This window comes from Lathyrus oleraceus, chromosome 3 (assembly GCF_024323335.1).
Source record: "Lathyrus oleraceus cultivar Zhongwan6 chromosome 3, CAAS_Psat_ZW6_1.0, whole genome shotgun sequence".
NCBI lineage: Eukaryota > Viridiplantae > Streptophyta > Magnoliopsida > Fabales > Fabaceae > Lathyrus > Lathyrus oleraceus.
The window spans coordinates 183,887,003-183,910,355 of NC_066581.1; the positions used below are offsets into that span (position 1 = coordinate 183,887,003).

Here is a 23,353-nt window from a genome sequence, read left to right on the forward strand (position 1 = left end):
TGTTTATCCGTACCTTAAGAAGTGACAATGCCTGTGAATATTTATCCCAAAAATTTCGAAATTTTTTGTCACATAATGGTATTCTTCATTAAACATTTTGCCCTCACACACCTCAACAAAATGGGGTAGTCGAACGCAAAAATTGGCATCTCGTAGAAACCACTCAGACCCTACTTCTCCATGGTAATGTTCCACTTTGGTTTTCGGGGGATGTTGTGCTAACGACATGTTATCTTATAAATCGCATGCCCTCATATGTCCTTAACATTAAAATCACTCATTCATCCATTTTCCTAATTCCCCACTTCACCAAATTCCTCCCTGATTCTTAGGTCTACGTGTTTTGTACGCAATCTCTCTCATGGTCTTGATAAACTATCAACTCGATCATTAAAGTGTGTCTTTCTTGGTTATCACTGATCCCAAAAAGATTATAATTGATATTTACATACTCTACAATGATATCTCATATCAGCTGATGTTACCTTCTTCGAGTCTGTTCCATATTTCGAGTCCAGCCACGTAACTCCGGAACCCCTTCAGAAAAGTACTCCCACACCTCTTATGGAAGTTATTAATGTCCCGTTTATTATAACAAAATCAATTAATACCATTTTCGTTGGGTTTGGATGACAATAAAGTATTTAAATAACAATTGAGTATTCTAACATATGTTCAAGTATGTAGGATTTTATCATTAAGAACAAATGAAAAAATGCTGAGGAATCTGAATATGAATCTGAAGATCAGACTCTGGCTCTGAAGATCACTTTTGAAGGCTCTGCCTTTGATGGAGATCCTAACTATGAAGAAGTCAACTCTGAAGAAAGTCAGTCTCTGGTGACCCAGACTCTTAAGCTTTAGAAGCCAAGAAGTGGACTCTGATGTGATCAGCCTCTGAAGAGTGAAGTCTGAAGGAAAGTCGGCATTTAAAGTAGAAGCCCTTCTACCAAGACAACTCTGATAGGCTCAAATACTTTTTAATCACGTGAAGACTTAAGGAAAAATCTCTTCTTGGATGTCTGAGCCTCAACGAATAATTCCTCTTGCAGAAAGGTGCTTTGTTGATATGTTTAATCAAGTACAAAGTTAGTCCAACCTTTTGGTATAAGTATCCAATGTCTCTTTTCTCTCTTCTCTATTTAAGGAGCAGAAAGGCTGAAGAAGAAGATCACAAGCTCCAAAACAACATTCTGCTACAGACTCTGTTAATTGGCATTCAAAGAAAAGATACTCTTTCAAAATTACAATACTTAGAACATCTTAACTTTGTGTATATTTTAGAAGTTATTAAGTCTTAGAGTATTTCTAAGTTGTATTCTGTCTACACCCCTGATTGTATATCAATTATAGTTATCACCCAATTCTATTAGCAATTTGTTATAGAGTCAAAAGTTTTTTGCTTTAGTGCTTGAGCATTTGAAGTCTTTAGCTTATGTGCTAGAGCAACAAAGTCCCAGACTTGTGTGTTTGATAAAGGAAGTCTTAAGCTTGTGGGCTTGAGCAAGGAAGTCTCAAACTTGTATGTTTGATCAAGAAAGTCTTATACATGTGTGTGTAAGAAAAGGAAGTCTCTTGCTTGTGTGCTTGAGCATTTGTAATCAGATTTGGTTATAGTGGAAATCCCTTAGAAGTGTAAGGGGACTGGAATGCTCTCAAGTTATGAGAGGAACTAGGATAAACTACTTGTGTTCTTGCTTTTACTTTCTTTCTTATGAACTTAAATATCTGTTGATGTCAACTTCGATCATCCAAATCAGAATCTGGTAAGTTCATTCAGAAGTCAAACTAGTTTTCTGAGTCAGTCTCTAAATCTTGTGTTCAGACTCTGATAAAGAACCTTCAGAAGCAGAATTTCAAAAGGCTTAAAGAAGAAAAAGTCAACATAATTCAACCCCCTTCTTGTGTTTTTCTCACCATCAGTTGACATAAGAGTTAGGTATGTACTAAACACTTAACAGTGGTGCAAAAAAGATTATGAGAAAAGTATATATTCCTTCATGTCAGGTGAATCTGGATTGACTGAGGGTTCTCCTCGTGGTGATAATAATCATGATCAAAGTACATCTGAAAATAATAACTATGTTGTTAAACCTTCAACATCTAGTGGAGACTCTACTAAATTTGAATGGTGGAAAAACAAGATGTACACTCATATCATAAGTCTTGATGATGAGTTTTGGGACATCTTGGAAGATGACATTAACATTCAAGTTAATGGTGTTGGAATGGTGTCTGACAGAAAGTCTCTTACACCATCTCAGAAAAATATTTACAGAAAACACCATAGAGTAAAAGACATATTGGTTGATGTTCTACCTCATTCTGAGTATATCCAAATCATTGATAAATCCACTGCTCGGACCATCTTTAAATCCCTATGTGCTACATATGAATGGAATCAACAGGTTCAGGAAGCCAATGTTAACCTTTTGTTTCAGCGATATGAGTTATTCAAAACGAAGGAATATGAAGACATTGAAACCATGTTTTCTAGGTTTCAAATTATTTTTTCTGGTCTTCAAGTGCTAAATAAAAGCTATACTACCTCTGACCATGTCAAGAAGATTCTTTGGAGTCTTTCTATCAAATTCAGATCCAACGTAACAACTATCCATGATGCTAAGGACTTAAACAAATTAAGTCTTGAAAGTCTTATCAGTAATCTCCAGAGTCATGAGATGAAGCTCAATGAAGATGAACCTCTCAAGAAGTCAAAGTATCTTACTTTGAAATCTTCTGGAAAATCTGTAAAGGCTCCCAAAATTTGGAAATCTGAAGAAGTGTCTCAATCAGAAGCTTTTGAAGAAGACTCAGATAATGACGATATAACCTTTATCATTAAAAGATTTCAATACTTGGTCAAGAAAAATAACATATTATGTGGTATAAGCAATGTATTAAGAGGACCAAGTTCTAGAGATAATAAAGATGATCAGAAGGGATTCTTCAACTACAAGAAGTCTGATCACTTTATTGTTGAATGTCCAGAGTTGCAAAAGGACAAGGCAAAGAAGGGAAGCTTTCAGAAGAACAGATTCCGAAAAAGATTCAAGAAGAGTCTCACGGCAACATGGGATGAACTCAACAATGAAGAAGATTTTGAGAAATATGAAGAACATGACAGTCTAGATTTCATGGCTCTTACATCTTCTGAAGAAGGATCTGGCTCAGACTATAGTTCTGAATCTGAAGATGATGCAGTATTTTCTGAACTATCTCGCTCTAATTTGATTACCTCCATCCAAGATCTTATGTCAAGAAAAGGCAAGACATATGAGAATGTTAACGAAGCAATATGATCTTTTGAGAGAATAAATAAGATATACTCAAAACAAAAAATGAAGCTCTTGAGAGAGATCATATTGCTCATGTTAAAGATGTGTCTGATAAAACCCTTCATGAGCAAGACATAACTCTTCAAGAATTTATCTCATATTGTCTTTAAAGAACCAAACTTGCATCCATGATTTATGGTGTAAGTATAAGCAGAGGAGAAGGTATGGGTTGCTGGCAAAAGTGTTTTAATCCAAGGACTGAAATCTTGATTAAACCATCAGACTCATCTTCTTCTTCTAAATCTACTCAAAAAGGGTTAGTCTTTTATTTTGTGTCGTACTCTAACAATGCTAAAGTTATGGACCAATTAGAATATTAGTATTGTTAAGTCAAAGGTTCTGAAGTCACCAGAACCTAAGACTCTAAAGTCAAAGGTTATGAAGAAACCAGAACCTAAGACATCAGGTCATAAGGTTCTGAAAGGTTCAGAACATAAGGTCAAGACTCTTTTAAGACAACAAACTTTTAAATCAAAAGTCTTAAATGGTTCTAAACCTTTCCATAAGAGAGCAGAGGTGAAAAACAAAAGCAAATATGTTAGAACTAATCATAAAGGACCCATAAGAGTACGGGTACAAAATAGTGAAATTATTTTTGCTATAGATATGCTGAAAGGAAAGAACAAAGCAACAATCTTAGTTCTAGAACAATGGCTAACTACTACATTCCACAAAATAAAAAGCCTATGTTCCAAATCCTAACTCAGAAGGAGGAAGAAGACGTGGCATCTAAAAGAAACCAATAAGGCAAGATTACTGGTACTGGAAAGACTAAAGTTGTTTGTTTTTTCAGAAGTCAGTGCTTCAGATGTCTAACCATCTTCTGAAGCTCATTCAGTTGATGCATCCGACGAACAGGCTCATATTGGTTATTAGAAGAACATTGTTGAAACAATATTGTTCCTTATAGAACAATCTCATATGCAGATAAGAAGCTGCACAAATATGTATAACTCTGAAACCTGAATGGTTGAAGAGTTTATACATATCATATTTGATAGCAACGAACCTTTACAGTAATTTGTCAGTGCTAGTTCTTATGTCAGAAGAATCTTCAGATGCTATATGTCCAGAAGTCGGTGATGCAGAACCAATCCCAACTTCTAAAACATAACCAGAGGAAGCAATTTCTGAAGAAGCTCCTTGTAATTCTCAAAAAGCTTTGCAATCTAGAAGGTCTTTCATGTATAAGTCTTCTCATCTAGAAGAGTTTATCATTGGAAATAAGGATAGTCCTTTGCAAACAAGATTTGCATTCAGAAAGAAACACTCTATACTGAGACTTATATCCATGATAGAACCAAACTTTATTGATGAAGTCTTAATAGATGATGGATGGATTGTTGCAAGGAAAGAAGAATTGAACCAATTTCAAAGGAATGATGTGTGGGATCTAGTTCCCAGACCTCATCAAAAGAACATCATTGGACAAAATGGGTGTTCAGAAACAAGCTAAATGAGCAAGGAGATGTGGTAAGAAATAAAGCTAGACTGGTAGCTCAAGGCTACAGTCAACAAGACAATATAGATTTCTCTGAAACCTTTTCACCATTTGCAAGGTTAGAGGTGATCAAACTTCTTCTCTCTTATGATATTAATCATAATATTTTTTTATATCAAATGGATGTCAAAAGTGCCTTCTTAAATGGAGTCATTTATGTAAAAGTGTATGGTAAACAACCTCATGGGTTTGAGGACTCAGTCCATCCATATTTTATTTTTAAACTCAAGAAATCACTTTATGGACTCAAACAAGCTCCAAGAGCTTGGTATGAGAGATTAAGTAATTTTCTGTAGAAAATGGCTTTCAAAAAGGTCAAGTTGATACAACACTGTTCAGAAAGACTCTGAACAGGGAAGTCTTGATTTCCAAGTTTATGTTAATGACATAATTTTTTGTTCTACTAATGTATCTCTTTGCAAAGAATTTTTTAAGACTATGCAGACTAAATTTTAGATGACTGTGATGGGAGAATTAAAGTTCTTCCTTAAAATTCAGATCAACCAAAGCAAAGATGGAGTTTATGTTCATCAGTCCAAATACACTAAAGAACTTCTGAAGAAGTTCAAGCTTGAAGACTACAAAGTCATGACCACTCATATGCATCCAACATGCAATCTAAACAAAGAAGAAGAAAACTCCAAATAGGGGTGCTCAAATTAATCGATTATTTAAATTATCCATATACATATTTAAATCCGGTTAATTATTAGTATGATTTTAACCAAATCCATATTTTAGATATGTTATTAATATGATTTTAACCAAAACTATATTTTGAACATCCATATCCAAGATAAAAACCAAATTAATAACATGTTATTAATATGATTTTAACCATATTCATATTAATTTTTTTTTTATTTTGAAAAAAATTTCAAAAAAATATTTGTTCAGTAAATAAAAAAAAGTGAAAAAAAAACATATATATTTTTTTCAAAAAATAAAAAACAGATTTTTTTTTCTGAAAATAAAAAAAAACATTTTTTCCAAAAAAATAAATAAATTTTTTAGTTTTTGAAAATATATATTTTTTCTTAAAATAAAACAAATAGATTTTTTTTTTAATTTTTCTTTTTTTGCAAAAAATAATTTTAAAAAATTAAATCAAAACTAATTATAAAATTGGTTATGGATATAACCGGTTAGGTTTATAATCATTTTACAAAAATGAAATCTGATTATAACAATTGGTTTTAATAACCAGTTATAACATATAGATTATTTATGGTTATGGAGATTAACCGTCCATGAGCATCCCTAGCTCCAAAGTATGTCAGAAGTTGTATAGAAGTACGATTGGTTCCTTATTTTACTTAACAACTTCCAGGTCAGATATTATGTTCAGTGTGTGCTCATGTGTAAGATTTTAGTCAAATCATAGGGTAACTCACTTAACTGTTGTTAAGAGCATCTTCAGGTATCTAAAGGGAACAACTAATATATGACGTCTTTATAAAAAAAATCCTAGATTATAAGTTAGTTGAATTATGTGATGTTGAGTATGCTGAGGATAAAATTGAAAGAAAACCCACTAGTGAAAACTGTTAATTCATAGGTGAAAACCTAATATCCCGGGCTAGTAAAAGACAAGTAACTATTGCTTTGTCCACAACAGAAGTAGAATAAATCTCAACTGCTAAATGTTGAACACAACTCCTCTAAATGAAATATCAGTTGGAAGATTACCATATTTGTGGAAACAATATCTTCATCTTCTATGATAATACTGCCGCCATTTGTATAACTAAAAATCCAGTACAACATTCTAAAATAAAGCACATAGAAATAAAACATCATTTTATCATAGATTATGTTTAGAAAGGTGTAATAGATATATAGTTCATTGATACATATCATCAGTGGACTGCTATATTTACCAAGCTTCTTACAATAGAAAGATTTGATTTCATAAATGTTCATAACCCATTTTGTAGACAATAAATAAGACTCTATACAAATAACAAAGCAAAGACAGTTATATAAAGAGAATGCCACTTTAAACTTCATTTCAAAATTTCGCTAGCTATATCTTAACCTCAGGATGGATAAGCTCAACATGATTCAAACCATTCTCAAATGACTCATTGTTTCTCGGGATATGCCTCTAAGCGCTATCATTCTATCCCAACTATCTTCAAGGTTTCTTCGGCTTCCTTGGTAGCCTCTTTCTTGATGCTTAGAGCTTCTTGAGCTTTATTTAAAGTATCATCCTTATCATTCATAACTTCTCGGACTTTGGCGGGGGATTCATTAGCCCTCGAGAGAGCATTATCTTTAGTGGTCAGAGCAAATTGAGGCTTGTCGAGGGAAACCTCTTTATCGCCCATATATTTACGTTGCTTTCCGGTAAGGTCATAAAACTCATCCATTTTTCTTCAACTCAAAAAGAGTTCAAAACTTCTTGGAATGCTTATCATGGCTGGCTTGCATGTTAGAGTATTCCTTGATTAACTTCTTGGCAGTGTCGAGCTCTTTAAGGTCCTTCTCCCTATTTGAGTTGGAAGTTTCCAACCCCGTTCTCATAATTTTCCACTCCCCGCATAGCTTCCCCAAGGCCAAGACTTCATCCTTACCACCAGCTATCGAATAGTTGATATTAACAAGTCTTTCCATGTGATAAAGTGCCTCCACAATCATCTCACATGTAGCTGTCCCACTCAACTTGGCGAATTTTTCAGAGAAACATTCAGAGACGAAGTGTATGAAATCCCTCATAGCCTAGTGCCTTTTGTTCACGAAGGCGAGAAGAAGTTGAAAATGGGTGAGTGCTTATGAAAAAAAATAATTTCCCATAAATCTAGTGAATCTTGGTTTGGGTCCTTTTTATATTTTTAGTGTAGGTAAGCCAGTTTTGGGAGCCTTGTTTGACCTTGTCCTACTATACAAATCACTCGAGGCCTTTGAAGCATTAGCCCTCTTACCGCTAGGCTTGGAAACCGCCCTTGTACAAGCCTTTTTAAGTGCATCAACCTTCCTCCTAGCATCAACCTTCCTCCTAGCATCCACCTTTTTCAAGACATGTCCCTTCTTAGTGGTATCTTTTTCCTTTATGCTAACGTCCACATCCATTGGTACCTCTTGCTCCAAGACATCTCTATCAACAATGTCAACAAACATTACCAGTACTACTAATGGGGACATAGTAGCATTTTCTCTCTTCTTCATGACCATTATAATATCTAGTTTATCCATACCATCTATAAGAAAGTACGACATGCATTTGATCACAAAAATAATAGCAACAAAATAGGAAAATAAAACAACAAGAATAGAGGATGGAAACACTTATCACCAAAACTTTCATTCCTTTGCTCGTTGTTGCTTGCCTCGAGAAAAAGGCAAGTGTCATCATATCAAGGTTTCTTTTAGGGTGGGTTGGAACCGTCATGATCAACTTCCTTTGTACATTCTAAGGCCCCCCGAAACCTAACAAGGGTTCTCTTAAAGCTATATTACTCTTAGGATAGTTTTTTTTGTAAGTGTATCTCCCTAGGCCATGGATAATGAGACCACCACTTTTTGAACTTGTCCTCGCAACTAGGTTGCGGAGGGGGAGTGTCGTGCTCTCTAGATTGGCCTACCTTTATCTCCTAACTCATATGAATCTCGAAGGAATTACCCTCATACGTTATGGATTCAAAATCATCCCATTGCTTATCCACATGACACCCTATCTTCTTCATCAAGCGCCCTTGTTGGAATCTTGTAGAGACTTTCATGTGCAGTAAGGTTAATGGGGGCGACATAGTAATACTTATTCTTGAAGTTCTTGATGCTATCCATGTACACTTCAAAAAAATTACGACCTTGATTCAAGGAGATCAATCCTTGAGGATGGCCAGGATTATTAAACCTCATCAACACGTAGAACATATGAGAGTTATTCATGTACCCATACCGATAATAAAAAACCTTTACATACACCTAACTTATGGGACGCAGTTGTGAAAAGGAAATTTTGAGATGATTAAGAACTTCAACTTCAAAGTTATTGAAAGTAATATTAACCCTCATTCTAGAGAACAGACACTTATACGTGGGAAATCTGCACATCTCAAACCCACTATAGATGCACTTATCATTTATGAAGAGCATCACCTTCTAGTCTAATGACACTCCCACATCTTGGTATGGAAGTTCCATTCTATCTTTAACTGAGTAAAAGGATTATATTCCTAGGACCTCTTCATCTACCCAAGGATAATCCTCTACATCACAAGGCAAATCTAGAGTTAGTGGTGACACATTTTTCACCATGCCTTCTTTACTATTCAAAGAGAAAAAATGGCTATCGAAAAAATTCAAAGTTATTGAAAGAAAGAGTAACCCTCATCCAGGAGAACAAACACTCATACATGAAATTTGCACATATCAAGCCAGCTACTAACACACTAATAATTTATGGGGAGTGTCACATATTTCTATGATGACATACCCACATCTAGGCAAAGAAGTTTCATTATATCTTTGCGAGAGTAAAATGGCTAGATTCCCAGGACCTTGTCATCTACCCAAGGATAGTTCTCAGCGTCACAAGGAAGTTCTAGAGTTGGTGGTGACACCTTATTCATCGTGTCTTCTTTATTGTTCAAAGACAAAAAAACTACTTCTGAAAGTTAAACATTTGAACCTCTCTTCCAACCACCAACTCACCTCATCCTCAATAACCTTATGCTTGAACTAGATTTCTAAATCCCTATCAATCTTCTACACTTGGGGGTCATCCATCGAATTTTCAACAACAACGAAGTTCGTCATCTTGACTTTTCCGAAAATAAAACTTGCCCATACTTTCCTCGGTTTGATATGAGTGGGATAAAACCCTTTATTCCCAGGATTAACCACCATTGCTTCAGTGCTAGAATCAACATCATTAATTTCTATGTTATTAAGATCTACAAGCATAATACCTAAATTTGGGTTTTCTAGGATTACCATATTTAAACACGATTGAAAGGTGAGAAATCAACAATGAAAGTAAAAGAAAGTACCTTGTGTTTTAATGATGATTCTCGAAGAACTCAAGTGAAATGCAAGATGGTTCGAGCAAATTGATCCAAATTCCAGAAATCTCAGCAACATGAAAGTGACTAACCCACAAAGATATCTCTCTGATTTCACTTGAGGAATGAAGAAGAAGTCAAAAAATGAAATAAAATCTCAAGTTCCCACTCCATAGACACAATGATTATCCTGATCAACGATCTTGATTCACTAGAAATCCAAAAGCCAAATCCAACGGTTCATGGGAATTCTTGGAACACCAACTACACTTAAGTACACTCAAGTAGTCATAGGCACGTCATCTTCCTACTCTACGTGTGGTGGTGCATGGAAATCATCGCCACAATAACGTTCTACCCGAATTAAGTGCATTCAATTTACATGTTCCCTGGTCAACTACTCCCATTCAAGGCCACGATAAATGCCTTCCCAGTTGAGCACATTCTCAACTGACATATTCTTTCAATGATTCAGTTTTTGGGTCAACCCTACTTATTTCTACATCAATAGTCATTTCCTTAAAGTTCATAGCAAGGACTTGAGAGACTATTGTTCTGGGATGACCAATAATTCATGAAGACTAACCTAATTTAATAAGGGTGCACCACCACTAATGACCAGATGGACCTTTGTCTACCTGCTTCATACACGAGCTTGTCCATCCTTGCATCTAGATCGTTAATATATGTTGGGGCAAACTGAAGACATTTATAATTCTCCCCTCTATATATGTGTGACCACGTGTCACACCCATATATCTTCTTATTCATACATGTAAAGTTTCACCTCGTTCATTTGACTTGAACGTCATAGTGATCAATGCTCATCTTTTTAGAGGTACTCCTCTAATCAATGAAAACAATCATAATTGCGACTTCATAAGCTTCAATGTGATGTCATTAATTTAGTATCATATTAAAAAAATCAAATTCAAACCATTTTTTTCCAAAAACTATTACAAAAATCCTGTAATTGGATGAACTAAAATACTGTTTTGTCCTTTTCCTGGTATTCTTTGGCGTGTGTATAAACTTGGAAAACAGAAAAAACCAAAAGTTGTTCGAATAAAGTATTGCATGTTAGACGGAACATGCTTAAAAAAACATGCCTTCGCTGCTAAGCATTAGTTTTTGTAATCCCCTTTTAGTAACTTACTCCATAATTGTAGCACTAAAATCATGAACATTGCATATCAACACTAATTTGATCACAATTCAATCTCAAAAGTAAAACTCATCATGAAAACTAAATGCATTTATAGGTGCTTTTCTCATTGTATATATTTTCACCATACCCTCAATATGACTCAAATCTTAAGGACAAATCAAAATGCAAAGCAAAAAAGATAAGAACCACAAGAGAGAGAACGCATCAGGCAACTTTATTAAATCAAATTCTTTGTTAAGAATCTAATATAAATGAAAAGCAAAAAAGTGCTCTCACACTTTAATTCACACTTTCTTTTTGTCACCACAAGCAATTCTCTAGTGACTTTTCCAACAAAAAAACACAAAGAAACCAACAAAGAAACCATTTAAATATTTGATCAACAACATTATTGTTAAAACATCTTAAAACAATGGCATTTAGAAGCACTATGATTCTGCTAAGCATGTTCTTTGTTGCAGTGTCTCTTTGGGGTGTGACAGTGGCACAAACTGACTCAAGTTGCACTAATGTGTTCATAAGTCTTTCTCCATGTCTTGAATACATCACAGAACAAACTTCCTCTCCTTCCGGAGGTTGCTGCTCACAGCTTGCTTCTGTTATGGGGTCACAACCACAGTGTCTATGTGAGGTTGTTAACGGTGGTGCTGCTTCGTCTATTGCTGCTAGTTTTAACATCAATCAAACTCGCGCTTTAGCACTTCCAACAACTTGTAATGTCCAAACACCTCCTATCAACACTTGCACCGGTACGAGTTATTAAATATATTTGTCTGTTTGTCTGTTTATGAATATTTTTGAAAAACTTAATTCCTTATATTGTGATTTTAGGTTCAGCTTCTTCTTCTTCTCCTCCTGTGGGTATTTCTGTTTCCAACATTCCGAATTCTCCTTCAGGTATCAAATTAAAAACAAATTCTTAAAAACTTGAACAAAAAGTTTTCTGGTATAAGAGATGTAATCAATTTGATGCTTTTTTGTTACAGGGAGTTTTTCATCAACTACTGGAAGTAGTGAAAGTATTCGTGGCTCATCGTCGTCTTATAGAACATCATCAAGTTCTGGAAAATTACAATGTTCTTTGCTTGTTCTGGTTATCTTTGCAAAGTTCACATTCATATTGATGACCACTACTTAGGTTGCGTGTGCATGTTTTTGTAAACCTTATTAGTATTGTCTAAATTCTACTTATTTTTAGGCACCCTTTGTTTTTCTCCCTTGCACATTAACGAAGACATAATCATGTAAAAGTGCTATATAATTTTTGTGAAATGACATTAAGGAGAAAATTCTTAAGCAATCAACTTTTACTTATGCGAGATCCACAATTTAGGGAACCTTTTTAAATTTACTTTTAGGTTTTTTTAGTTGATAGACAAGATCATTTTTTTTAATACAAAAGTTTAGATGAGATAAGTCTCTATGGTTTTGAAACTCAAAAAATGTTTACAAATTTACCATATATAGTATCTATTAACTAGGTCTTTACCACATACATGAGGGTTGAACACAATTAAGAACCCAATTTAAAAAAGAAGGGGGAAATATTATTAGTTATAAAAAGAAATTATTACAAATAATAAAATTTCTATAATTTCTTATCAACTTTACGATATTTTAAAGCAACTCATTTAATTTTTAATTTGACGGTGCAATTTTTAAAAAATTATATTAAATTACATAATTTTATATCACATATTAATATTTAATTTATATTTAATTTTATTATAAATTTAAATATTAATTTAAATATTTTAATTAATATTAACATGAAATAAAATTAATAAATAAAATTGAACTTAACTTTAAAAAAAAATAGAGTCAACGTTAGTTATAAGAAATTATATAAAAATATATTGAAAAATATAGTTGTAAGAAAGTTTGAATATAATTTTTTAACAATTACAATTTAAAAGCAAATTAAGAATCGTGAATTGAAAATTGAATATAATATTTAAATTAATTAAATAATTTATTAATTTTTTTGATTAAAATGTATTTTTGGTCCCTCTAGTTTGGATATTTTAAACAAATGACCCCCTATAACAAAATAAGTTATTTTGATCTCTTAGTTTATATATATGGTCTTTAAATTTTTGTAGTTCCCTTCACTTTTGCATAAGTGACAGTAATAACTAGGATTTAAAAATTATTTTTAATTATGTAGAATCACTAACTAGAATAATTTATTTTCTAATACTTTTTTACATAATTAACAATTTAAATTGTTATTTAGTAAATTAATTATATAAAAAGTATTAAAAAATAAATTATCCTAGTGATTCTACATAATTAAAAAAAAATTTAAATCCTAGTCATCATTGCCACCTATGCAAAAGTGGAGGGGGGCCACAAAAATCCAAATGCATCAAAATTAAGGGATTAAAATAACTGATTTTGTAATATGGAGAGTAGTTTTTTAAAACCTCCAAATTAGAGGGACCAAAAGTGCATTTAAGCCAAACTTTTTTTTTTATATATTTTTTTTTTGTCGAACACTTTACACAATTCTTTTTTTGTAGTAAGCATTTACTCATAAAACTTCTCAAATGTATACAATTTTTTAGAAGAAACTAATATATTAGAAAAGGAGCAACAAAAACAAAAGAGTGAGATTAGACAAAAACCCTCTCAGAGATTAACAAAACGAAATGCGAACGCCCCAACTTGTTGTGCACAAGCAAGGGCATAAGAGCCCATGGAGGCGTGTCCCAAGTCAACGACAAAGAGGAAATGATAGCCAAAGATGCTAACAAATCATCACACTGTTTCCCTTCTCTATAAAAATGAGAAATGTGAAACCTTAAAAGTATAATTTTGACTAAACAGTTAATGCAAATGGTCCTAACGTTCCAAGGGACCACCTTAGGATCATGAATAGCCAACAAAACAAAAGAAGAGTCAATTTCAAGATAAATATTATTCCAATCGAAACTAGAAGCAAAATCAATGGCTTTTGTAACCCCTAAAAGCTCAGCCTGAATAGAGGAGGAGCAATCAAGTTTATCATCAAACCCAAAAACAAAGTCACCCGAAGAGTTTCTGAATAAACCTCCATAAGAAGCCAAATATGTCGAGAAGGAGTCGTGAGTGTTACACTTAAGCCAACCAACAGCCGGAGGTCTCTAAATAACTTCAATCATTCTAGGATCCTTATGAGAATGCAACTTAACATTGAAAGAATTAATAATGGTGAACTCATGGATATATGAGCTAGCCATCTTTGAGGTAATATTTCCTATGAAGGCCACCTCGATGAGAATTTGGTTAAGCGCCATCTTCCAATGGATGGAACCGTTATAAAATCTGACCTGATTATGAGTCCTCTAGATGCAACTTGTAATGTGGACTATGGAAGCTTGGATGATGGTTTTGCACTAAGGACTCCAACTCCTGTCACAAATTTCCATAATGTTAACAATGTTAGACACCAGAGAGATCTTGATCATATTAAAAAACCAATGTCAAATATGTAAAGCATATGAACAATAAAAGAAAAGATGGTTTAATGATTCCTGATGACACTTGTACAAATTGCACATTGAAGGCAGGTGACAACCACGCAGCCGTAGATTGTCATTTATAGGCATCCTATTATGAAACAGTATCCAAACTATGAAAGCTTTAGAAGGAGGGATATCGAGATTCCAAATATGCTTGGACCAAGAGAAATAAGAAGATATATCAAATTTAAAGTTATAAGCATCTTTAAGAGTCAGATCTCTCGAAGTAGAGTGAATCCAGACTTTACTGTCGGGAATGCTATCTAAAGGAATATCAACCCGACTTGGAAACAAACACAAATTAGGAATCATGTTAGTAATAATAGAAGAAGAGTTCCAAGAACCATTGTGTAAGAAATCAGAAACCATGGTGTGAGTATTGATATTCTTCTAGTTTTGGGTAAGGTTCACAAGAGGAGGACTACACCAAGAATCAAGCCAAAAATTAGTGTTACAACCATTGCCCAAAATATTTATGGTGTTAGAAGTTACCAAAACCAACTCAGGTTTGATGCTGCTCAAAATAGAAGAAGCAATGTTGTACTTAATAGGCTTTTTGTCTCTAAGAACTCTAGCTTTTAAGATGATAGCCCAGTTTTCAGAGGAACTCAAAAGATCCCAAGTCAATTTCGAGTTAAAGGCTTCATTGAGAGTAACAATGCACCTAAGGTCTAAACCGCCTTGATCAAAAGGTAGGCATACCTTAGACCAAGCCACAATAACCAACTTAGTCTTACTGAGATCTCTAGACCAAATAAAATTCTTAATGCTTCTCTCTAACTCTTTAATCAAAGGCTTAGATCAAGAATATATGGTGAAACTATGCACTAGCATAGAGGCTACATAGGATTTAACCAATTGAATTATGTCCGCGAAGCTAAGAAAAGAACCCTTTCACTTGGCTAACTTAGAAATAACTTTATCCATGAGAGGCCTAAGATGCCTAGCCTTAGACTTACCCTTAAAGACAGGAACCCCGAAATAAGAAAAGGGAAGTTGACCAATCTTAAAACCCAACTGATTGGCAATGTGGTGAAGCTTAGCCCTAGAAACAGACCCAACAAAGATGTTGGCTTTAAGAGGATTCACCATTTAACCAAGGGAATTGGCATATCTATAAGAAAGGTTGGTGAGAGAAGTTATGGAACCTTTTTCACCTCTACAAAAAATCATGACATCGTCAGCAAACAAACAATGAGATTGGACATCCAACCCTCTAGGACCCGGGATACGCTTGATTTTCTTTTGGATAACAAGATTGGTTAAACATATGCTAAGAACCTCTTCTACTAAGCAAAATAAGAGAGGAGAGAGAAGGTCTCCCTATCTGACACCTCTTCCACACTCAAAGAAACCATGGAGCTTCCCGTTAAAGAATATAGAGATTTTGGAAGAAGATAGGATGTTATAAATCCAGTTTGTGAAAGTATGATTGAAATCAAATTGTTTAAGGACCTGCAACAAAAAAAGCCAGTTAATAGATTCAAAATCCTTTTTAAGGTCCACTTTCATAACAAGATCACCACCATAAGATTTTTTATGCATCAAGTTGATCGCTTCATAAATGATTCTTATGTAATCCTTAATGCATCTCCCTTGAGCAAACCCCTTTTGCTCATTGGAAATGATTGAAGGCAAAATAGGAGAGAGCCTGTCTGCAATAACCTTAGATATGATTTTAAATTTAAAATTAGCTAAAGCAATCAGTCTAAAAATCTCAATAGAATTAACGTTAGGAACTTTAGGAAGTAAAATCAAAGTGTTAGAATTATAACTAGGCATAATCCAAGAGGAGATAAAGATTCGCTTAACAACCATAATGACATCCTGATGAATAATATCCCAAAAATGTTGGAAGAAGAAAGCACCAAAACCGTCGGGACCAGGCACAACATCTTTGTTAAGGTTAAAGACATCCTATTTAATTTCAAGATTAGAAGGAATTTTAGTGAGCCTTTGATCGGTATCCTGATTAGTGAGAGTAAGGATGATATCCTTGATGAGGTCATAATAAATAGTATTCCCAACCGAAGAAGAAAATAAATTCTTAAAATGGTCCACCACACACGAGTGCTAAGAATCTCTTGGTTAGAAACGAGAGATCCATCAATGTTAAGAGCAGACACGTTTTTAGTGGCACTTTTAATCAAAGCAATCCTGTGGAAAAATTTAGTATTTCTGTCACCTTGCAAATGCCAATTCACTTTAGTTTTTTCCTTCCGAAACAGATGCTCCTTATGCAAGGCCTCCTCAAGCTTGTTCATGCAATCCTTTTCCATTGTTCTAAGATTATCAGAATATCCATCAGATTGAATATTTGCATGAACTAAGTTTAACTCACCTTCGGTATCACTAACTAAGTGATGCACATTACCAAGAGTTTCTTTGTTCCAAATTCTCAAATTATTATTGAGGAGTTTGAGTTTTTCAGATAGAACAAACATAGGGCAACCTGAAACTTTTAAAACCTAAGAGGATTTAACAACATCTAAACAAAGAGGGTGAGCAATCCACATTCGTTGAAATTTAAATTGACAAGCATTAGAAGAAATAGAATTATTGAAATTAAGCAACAACGGAAAGTAGTCAGATCTTACTTTGGTAAAAGAGCAGCAAGAAGTTTAGTTGAAAGTAGAGAACCAATCCATATTACATATAGATTTATCAAGTCTCATCGACATATTAGCACTATGAAAAAGATCTTCACTAAAGAACGGTAATTCTACCGGACAAACCCCAATAGTAATTTCGCTATAATTTAGGTTAGATCTTTAATATACAAACCATAAACTTCGTGTTCGAAATGGTCTTAGTGTGATTGAAAGATGTATAAATAATTAAAATAAATTATTTTAATAAAAAAATATTTAATTTAAAGAGAAATAGAAACAAAATTACTAAATTCACTAAAGTTGTAAAATAATATCTTACCATAAAACAATAATAAAATATAAAGTAGGGGCAGAAAAACAATTTTTTTTTAAATAAAGAGGTTGTGTGGCGGTGGATACAAATTCTAAGATTTTTTCTTGTCACCTCTAGGGGTGTTTATGGTGCGGATTGATCCACGAATCTGTCGATCCAAATCGAATTAATCCATAAATTATTCAAATCCATTCATTTACGGTTATACCCAACCTAACTCACAATAACCCGTATACTTTTGGTTAGGGTATCAGATTTGAGTTTTGCAACCCACGGACCCGTTGACCCAGCTCATTGATGTAGCTTTAGTAATTTCTTATTATTTTTATTATTATTTTAAATGAAAATATAAAATTAATATCTCACTAATAACCATATTTTTTTCCGAAAAAAAAAACTCACTCTGCCAATAATACTATTAAACTAATGAGTTTATGTAATTATAAGTTTAAACGTTGTTTCTTATTTTCTTTTGTATCAATTCTAACTTATTAATTTTATGGAAATAACATGTCTCGTTGAATTTTATACTATTATCAAATGTTATGTCGTGTTGATGAATTTTATTAGATATTATATGATGTGTTTTTATCGAATTTGGGTGTTATAAATGAGTATGATTATATTGAGTTGTGTTACATTTTTTTAAACCGACAAAAAAGAATCATAAAAATTATATTTCTTATTTGAAAGACAACCCGCGAACCCAATCTCACTCAACTCATAAATGAACGGGTCGATTCAAATATGTTTTGACAATGAAATTGTGGGTTAGACGAAACCCAACCCATTGAAGTTTGAATGAGTTGGGTAACGGGTTAGGTCAAACCCGGTCCAACCCAATCTATATACAACCATAGTCACCCATACCCCTATATGTGACACACCGCCTCATTTGTGTATATAAAATGACCATGTAACTTTTTATGTATAATAAAAAATTATCTCATTTGTGCAGAATTTTCGCATTTCTCTGAAATCAATTACGCACTTTTGCAAGTAATTTTAAAAAAAAAATTATTCATGCACTTATACCACACAATTGTAGTTATAGTATATATGTCGTGAATGTTAAAAAAAATTATTCATGCATTTATACCGCATAATTGTAGTTATACTATATATGTTCTTGCTCCATAGGTCACTGTTCTGATGATGTGGCATTCAATCATTGGTCATTCCATGGCCTCGTGGATTCTTCAATTATCAATTGTTGAATCTTCAAGCTCTTTGTATCAGTTAAATTGTATATTAATAGAGGTTTAACCCTTCAATATTTTTTTCTCCTTTCTACTTTATCTTTTTCACTCTCTTCCTTTTTTATTTTCAATACATTCCCTTGATATTGCGACACCATTCTACTGAATTGACAGTACCAATATCATATATCTTGATAGCTTCATACTAAGATTACTTCGAGCTTTACTTCTATCGATAAATTTAATCTATTTATAGTTTAGGGATTTTCTCTAATTCTTATCATTTTCTCTTGTGGCAATGCCTCATTGTCTAAGTGGAGGCATTGTCGCTTTATGGGGAACTACCCCTATCAATTATGATTCCATTGATATATCTTCATCTCCTTCTCCCACCCCATATTCATTGGTCATTATAAGTGTGAAGGTGAGAAAAACAAGAAAGGGGGGGGGGGGGGGGGGGGGGGGTTGAATTGTTTTGAAAAATAAGCGCTTTTCAAAATGAAAATCACACAAGGATTTTATACTGGTTCGCTTATAACACAAAGCTACTCCAGTCCACCCGGCCAAGGTGATTTCGCCTTCAACAAGGACTTAATCCACTAATCTTGAAAGATTACAAACAACGTCTAAGATAAAAATCTCTTAGCCCTCTCAAGTATACAGACTACACAGAGTCACTTGAGGAAATCAACAAACAATAAATGAAAGATTTATGTAATCTAGAGTGCTTCTAAGAAAGCAAATATTACAGTGTTAAGAACAAGAGTTTTTCACGTTATAAGCAAAAGCTTCGTGAATATCTTAGAGAGAAAGAATGTTTTTCTTGACTTGGTGTTTCAGTATAATTTTGGCTTGTTGGCTTACTGACTTGTTAGCTAGTATATGTTTTTTGAAAGTTGATTCTCAATCCTTTATATAGATCAGTGAGGTAGTAGTTGAAACTGGTGGATATTGAGATGAAGTTACGCCATCACATAAATAGCTTCTGCAGGATGACTTTTTCTTCTTGAAATGACTACTTACCACAAGTAGTATTTTCTTTATTGAAGTTGGAGATTAACGTCTCTTTCTCAATTAGGAAATCCATTTGCAAATCTTTTCTTGACTTAAACGTTACTCTTTCATGATTAGCAATTCCATGCTCAGAGTATTTGTGTTTCTGGAGATCTTGGAAACTTTCTTCTGATGTTGATCTCTTGAGAGTTCAGATGGTTTCTTCAGATACCGCTGAGAACTTCTGGAGCTTTGTTCAGAGTCAGAACTTCTAGAGCTTACTTTTTGTTCAGATGCTTCTGATACTTTGCTGTTTTGCTCAGAGTTAGACTTTCTTGAACTTGTTTCCACTTCAGATGCTTCTGATCATTTGATATTTTGTATCTGATCTTGTTTTGTATCTGATGACATCATTAGATTCCTTCCTTCTTTCTTTAGAATCCTGCACACTTAGAAACTTTTCGTTAGGGTGCCATTTTTGGTTTCATCCTTTGTTATCATCAAAATCAAGGAATCTGTTGTAGAACAATTTTTGTTCTTACAATCTCCCCCTTTTTGATGATGACAAAACAATCTTAATTAGCAGATGAAACATATAAAATATCAGATCAGATAGACAAGAGCTCCCCCTGAGATAGTGCTAGGGAGTTCTGAAGTTCTTACCAGAGTTTCTTAAGTAAAGAGGTTTCTGAAGTTCTCTGCAATTTCTTAAGTCCAAGTTAGATAATTTTATTTATAGAAAAAAATATGTTGCAGAATGCTTAAGGTATTAGACAATATTTTCATCAGAGCTATTAATTACTTCTCCCCCTTTTTGTCAGAATCAAAAAGACATAGTAGAAAATAAGTAAAGAGAAAAACTTGAATTCATAGATAGAGGCACAAAGGCAACAAAAAAAAACATCAGATTCAGAGAGATAGCAAAAACAAAGACAACAGGCAAGCCAAAAAAATAAATCCTAAGTGCCTAAGGGTTTGGAGGCGGAGGCATTCTCTGAAGCAACATTGCAAGCATGCTCTGGATGTTTTCGTTGACAGTATCTTGCTTGTCCATTCTGGCCCGGAGTTCATTCTGATCTTGCTTGAGTTCTTTCAGAGTCTGAAGAACCGTAGGAATCACAGAAGAGGACTCCCCCAGAGTCAGAGCCTTCTGAGCTTCAGCTTCAACAGCAGCTTGAGCTTCTGTATCTGCCAGAGCCTTTGCTTCAGCTTCCTTTTGCCTTAGGATTTCAGCTTCCTTAGCAAGTCTTTCTTCTTCTATCCTTCTTGCTTCTTCTGCTTCTCTGGCAATTCTCTCTTCCTCAAGCCTTCTGGCTTCAGCTTCTCTGGCAAGTCTCTCCTGGAGTCTTGCCTCAGCATCTCTGATGTAGCCATTTCTGACTTGTTCAGAGATGCCCTTCAGTCTAAAGGCCTCAGATGTCATCCAGCCAATGACTCTGTTCTAGTGTGTCCTTACAGATTTAGGATCATCACTGATTTCAGAGTTAGTGACCAGAGAATCGACCTTTTGAACTGAAGCCTCTGCAATCATCAAGATGGCTTCCTTCAGGGTAGGTTTAGAAAGGTCAGGTTCTGGTTCTGGGTCAGAGGTATGAGGTGGAGAGTTTGGAGGGCTGAGATTTAAGGTTTGAGGTGCAGATTCTGACTCAGGTTGAGGTTCAGATTCTGCTTCTGGTTGAAGTTCAGATGTTTGGGGTGAAGCATAAAGAGGGTTTAAATCTAAAGGTTCAGATTCTGGTTCTGGTTCAGCGGAGATGTTTGGTGGGTTGATATCAGAAGTGGGATGGTCAGAGGGTTGGTTTTCAGAAGGTATGGTGGTTGTTTGTTGTGGTGGAGGTGAAGTTGCTTCAGATTGTGTTTGTGTTTGTTGTTGTGAAGCAAGTTTATGAGCATAAATTGTGGCTATGGTTGGGGAATCAGGGTCAGAAAATTCTGGGTCAGAAGAGAGGGAAACATATGGGGGTGATTCTGGTGCTGAGGATGATGAAGATGAAGTGCTTTGGTGGGTTTGTTTAGGTTCAGAGGGAGGTATGAATGTACGGGCTATATTTAGAACTGGTGTAGGTTGGGAGGTTCTGGTGATTGAGGGTGAAATATCAGAGGTGGTATAAATAGGTTGTGAAGAGAGAGGATTAGAAGAAGCCATCAGAGGATTAGAGGTAACAGGAGGAACAGACTTACCAGTAGAGATATTCAGAGGAGCTGAAGATTTGCTTCCAGAAGTTTCTCCAAATCTGGCCTTCTTTGCCTGAGATGCTACCTTCTTTTCAGAAAGACCTCTCTTGTATCTGACGAAGTCTTCTTCAGAATCCAGACAGTCGTCGAGGCTGAAATCAGAGATGTCAACACCATCATCCAGCAGACGCTGAAGATAGATAGCAACAGCATCTTTGGGTTCATTCTTGAAGAATCTGGCAAGGCCATGAGGCATCTTCCTCTGATCTTTCAAACAATCCCAAGATGTGTCCAGAGTGGGTCTGACTTGAATCTTTTTGATTATCCCCATACTCTTGAGATTTCTGGCATTCAGAGGCTTCCCAACATCTATTGCCAGATCATCCATCAATTTGGTCTTTTCCAGATGGTCTACCAGTCCATGCTCAATGAAGACGTCAGATAGCAATCTTCCCAGAGGAATGTAGGATCTGGGCTTCATGTTATTTCTGGTTTCTCTGACCGAATCTCTCAGATATCTGAAAAGGAGAGCGGGGAGGCAGATCTTTATACCCTTCTGAATGCAGTACAGAATGCATTTTTGGTCTGCATTGATGTAGTCAGAGGAGTTAGAGGCAGGACGGTGGTGAATGGTTCCCAGAATAATCTTCAGCCACACTCTGAGGTTCTGGTGCAGCTCCTTGTTCTTTGAAGGATTTCCTTCAACGTTGGGTTTGAAGATTGTTGGGTTGATAACATCAGTAATGCGCTTTGACCTAGGAGGGATGTTGTAAATCCTTTTTCCTCCACTTATCTCCATGTTCAACAGAGAGGCAATAGACCCTTCAGTAATAACAATCTTCACCCCCAGAACATATGAGACGATGAAGTTGTCATCTGCATCTGCAAATCTCCAGAACTCCTTGACGAGAAGTGGGTAAATGGGACCATAAAGTCTTTGGAAATAGTTTTCCCACCCTTGTTGACGAAGTTCTCCAGTTAGATCAACGCCATTTCTTCTTAGGTTGTCGAAATCAACAAGCGATTCGCACAACACATCCAAACCTTCAAAAGGGGTTGAAAGGTTGATATGGCGTTCACGGTCAAGAACGTGAGGTTCTTTGTAAACAGGGGTGATGGTGACGCCTGTAACCGTTGGAGTTTGAGTGTTTGAGGTTTGAGCGGTAGAACTTGATTCCATTTGTTGTGAAAAGTTAAACACTTCTTGTTGTTGAGCGTCCATGGTGAAGAAGAAGATGAAGATTGCAGAACTTTCAGAGAATGCTTTGAGAGAGGTTTAGGGTTTTAGAGTGAGTGAGAGTGATAAGTGTGAAATGTGAGAAAAGTGTTTATATACTCTAAGTAAAACACATGCAAAACGACACACATTCCAGCGTTAGCACAAAAATCAAAATAGCACGTTTGGGGGGAAAAATGATTACAGCTAATAAATGAATGTCTAATCCCAACAGTACGCACACTGCTCTAGGTGAACTCAAACGTTCTGACCTTTGAATTCTTTTGACAGCTGTCTAGAAGTTCTAGGGTTAGACGCTTAGAGCTCCA

At 34.9% G+C, this 23,353-nt stretch overlaps 3 protein-coding genes across 6 annotated transcripts; 2 read left to right on the forward strand and 1 right to left on the reverse strand.

The window, feature by feature from the left end:
- Positions 1-2,000: 2,000 nt before the first annotated feature.
- On the forward strand, positions 2,001-3,302 carry LOC127130322 (uncharacterized). Its single transcript, XM_051059350.1, has one exon. The coding sequence runs from the start codon at positions 2,001-2,003 to the stop codon at positions 3,300-3,302; it is 1,302 nt and encodes a 433-aa protein (XP_050915307.1).
- A 3,322-nt stretch (positions 3,303-6,624) lies between these two features.
- On the reverse strand, positions 6,625-10,784 carry LOC127126132 (uncharacterized). Of its 3 annotated transcripts, none has more exons than XR_007804914.1 (2): positions 9,834-10,784; positions 6,625-7,936 (listed from the first exon to the last, which is right to left on the reverse strand). XR_007804914.1 is itself a non-coding variant. In XM_051055001.1 (2 exons), exons 1-2 carry the CDS (start codon positions 9,922-9,924, stop codon positions 7,666-7,668), a joined length of 465 nt encoding a protein of 154 aa, XP_050910958.1. In that variant the 5' UTR covers positions 9,925-10,697; the 3' UTR covers positions 6,625-7,665. The 3 variants fall into 3 exon arrangements, 1 of the variants encoding a protein (XP_050910958.1); XR_007804915.1 differs by having other exon boundaries at positions 6,625-9,700; XM_051055001.1 differs by having other exon boundaries at positions 6,625-8,039; positions 9,834-10,697.
- A 381-nt stretch (positions 10,785-11,165) lies between these two features.
- On the forward strand, positions 11,166-12,313 carry LOC127126133 (non-specific lipid transfer protein GPI-anchored 26). 2 transcript variants are annotated; one of them, XM_051055004.1, is made up of 3 exons: positions 11,166-11,762; positions 11,851-11,910; positions 12,000-12,313. In XM_051055004.1, the coding sequence occupies exons 1-3, from the start codon at positions 11,426-11,428 to the stop codon at positions 12,149-12,151; spliced, it is 549 nt and encodes a 182-aa protein (XP_050910961.1). In that variant the 5' UTR covers positions 11,166-11,425; the 3' UTR covers positions 12,152-12,313. The 2 variants fall into 2 exon arrangements, with proteins under 2 accessions (XP_050910961.1, XP_050910960.1); XM_051055003.1 differs by having other exon boundaries at positions 11,167-11,762; positions 11,845-11,910.
- Positions 12,314-23,353: the final 11,040 nt, after the last annotated feature.

Coding starts and splice junctions, on each gene's coding strand:
- LOC127130322 (XM_051059350.1), top strand. CDS start 2,001: ATGTCAGGTGAATCTGGATTGACTGAGGGTTCTCCTCGTGGTGATAAT.
- LOC127126132 (XM_051055001.1), bottom strand. CDS start 9,924: ATGTTGCTGAGATTTCTGGAATTTGGATCAATTTGCTCGAACCATCTT. Junction 8,040..9,833: donor AATCATCATTAAAACACAAG/GTACTTTCTTTT, acceptor ACTTTCTTATAG/ATGGTATGGATAAACTAGAT.
- LOC127126133 (XM_051055003.1), top strand. CDS start 11,426: ATGGCATTTAGAAGCACTATGATTCTGCTAAGCATGTTCTTTGTTGCA. Junction 11,763..11,844: donor TCCTATCAACACTTGCACCG/GTACGAGTTATT, acceptor TTGTGATTTTAG/GTTCAGCTTCTTCTTCTTCT. Junction 11,911..11,999: donor CATTCCGAATTCTCCTTCAG/GTATCAAATTAA, acceptor TTTTTGTTACAG/GGAGTTTTTCATCAACTACT.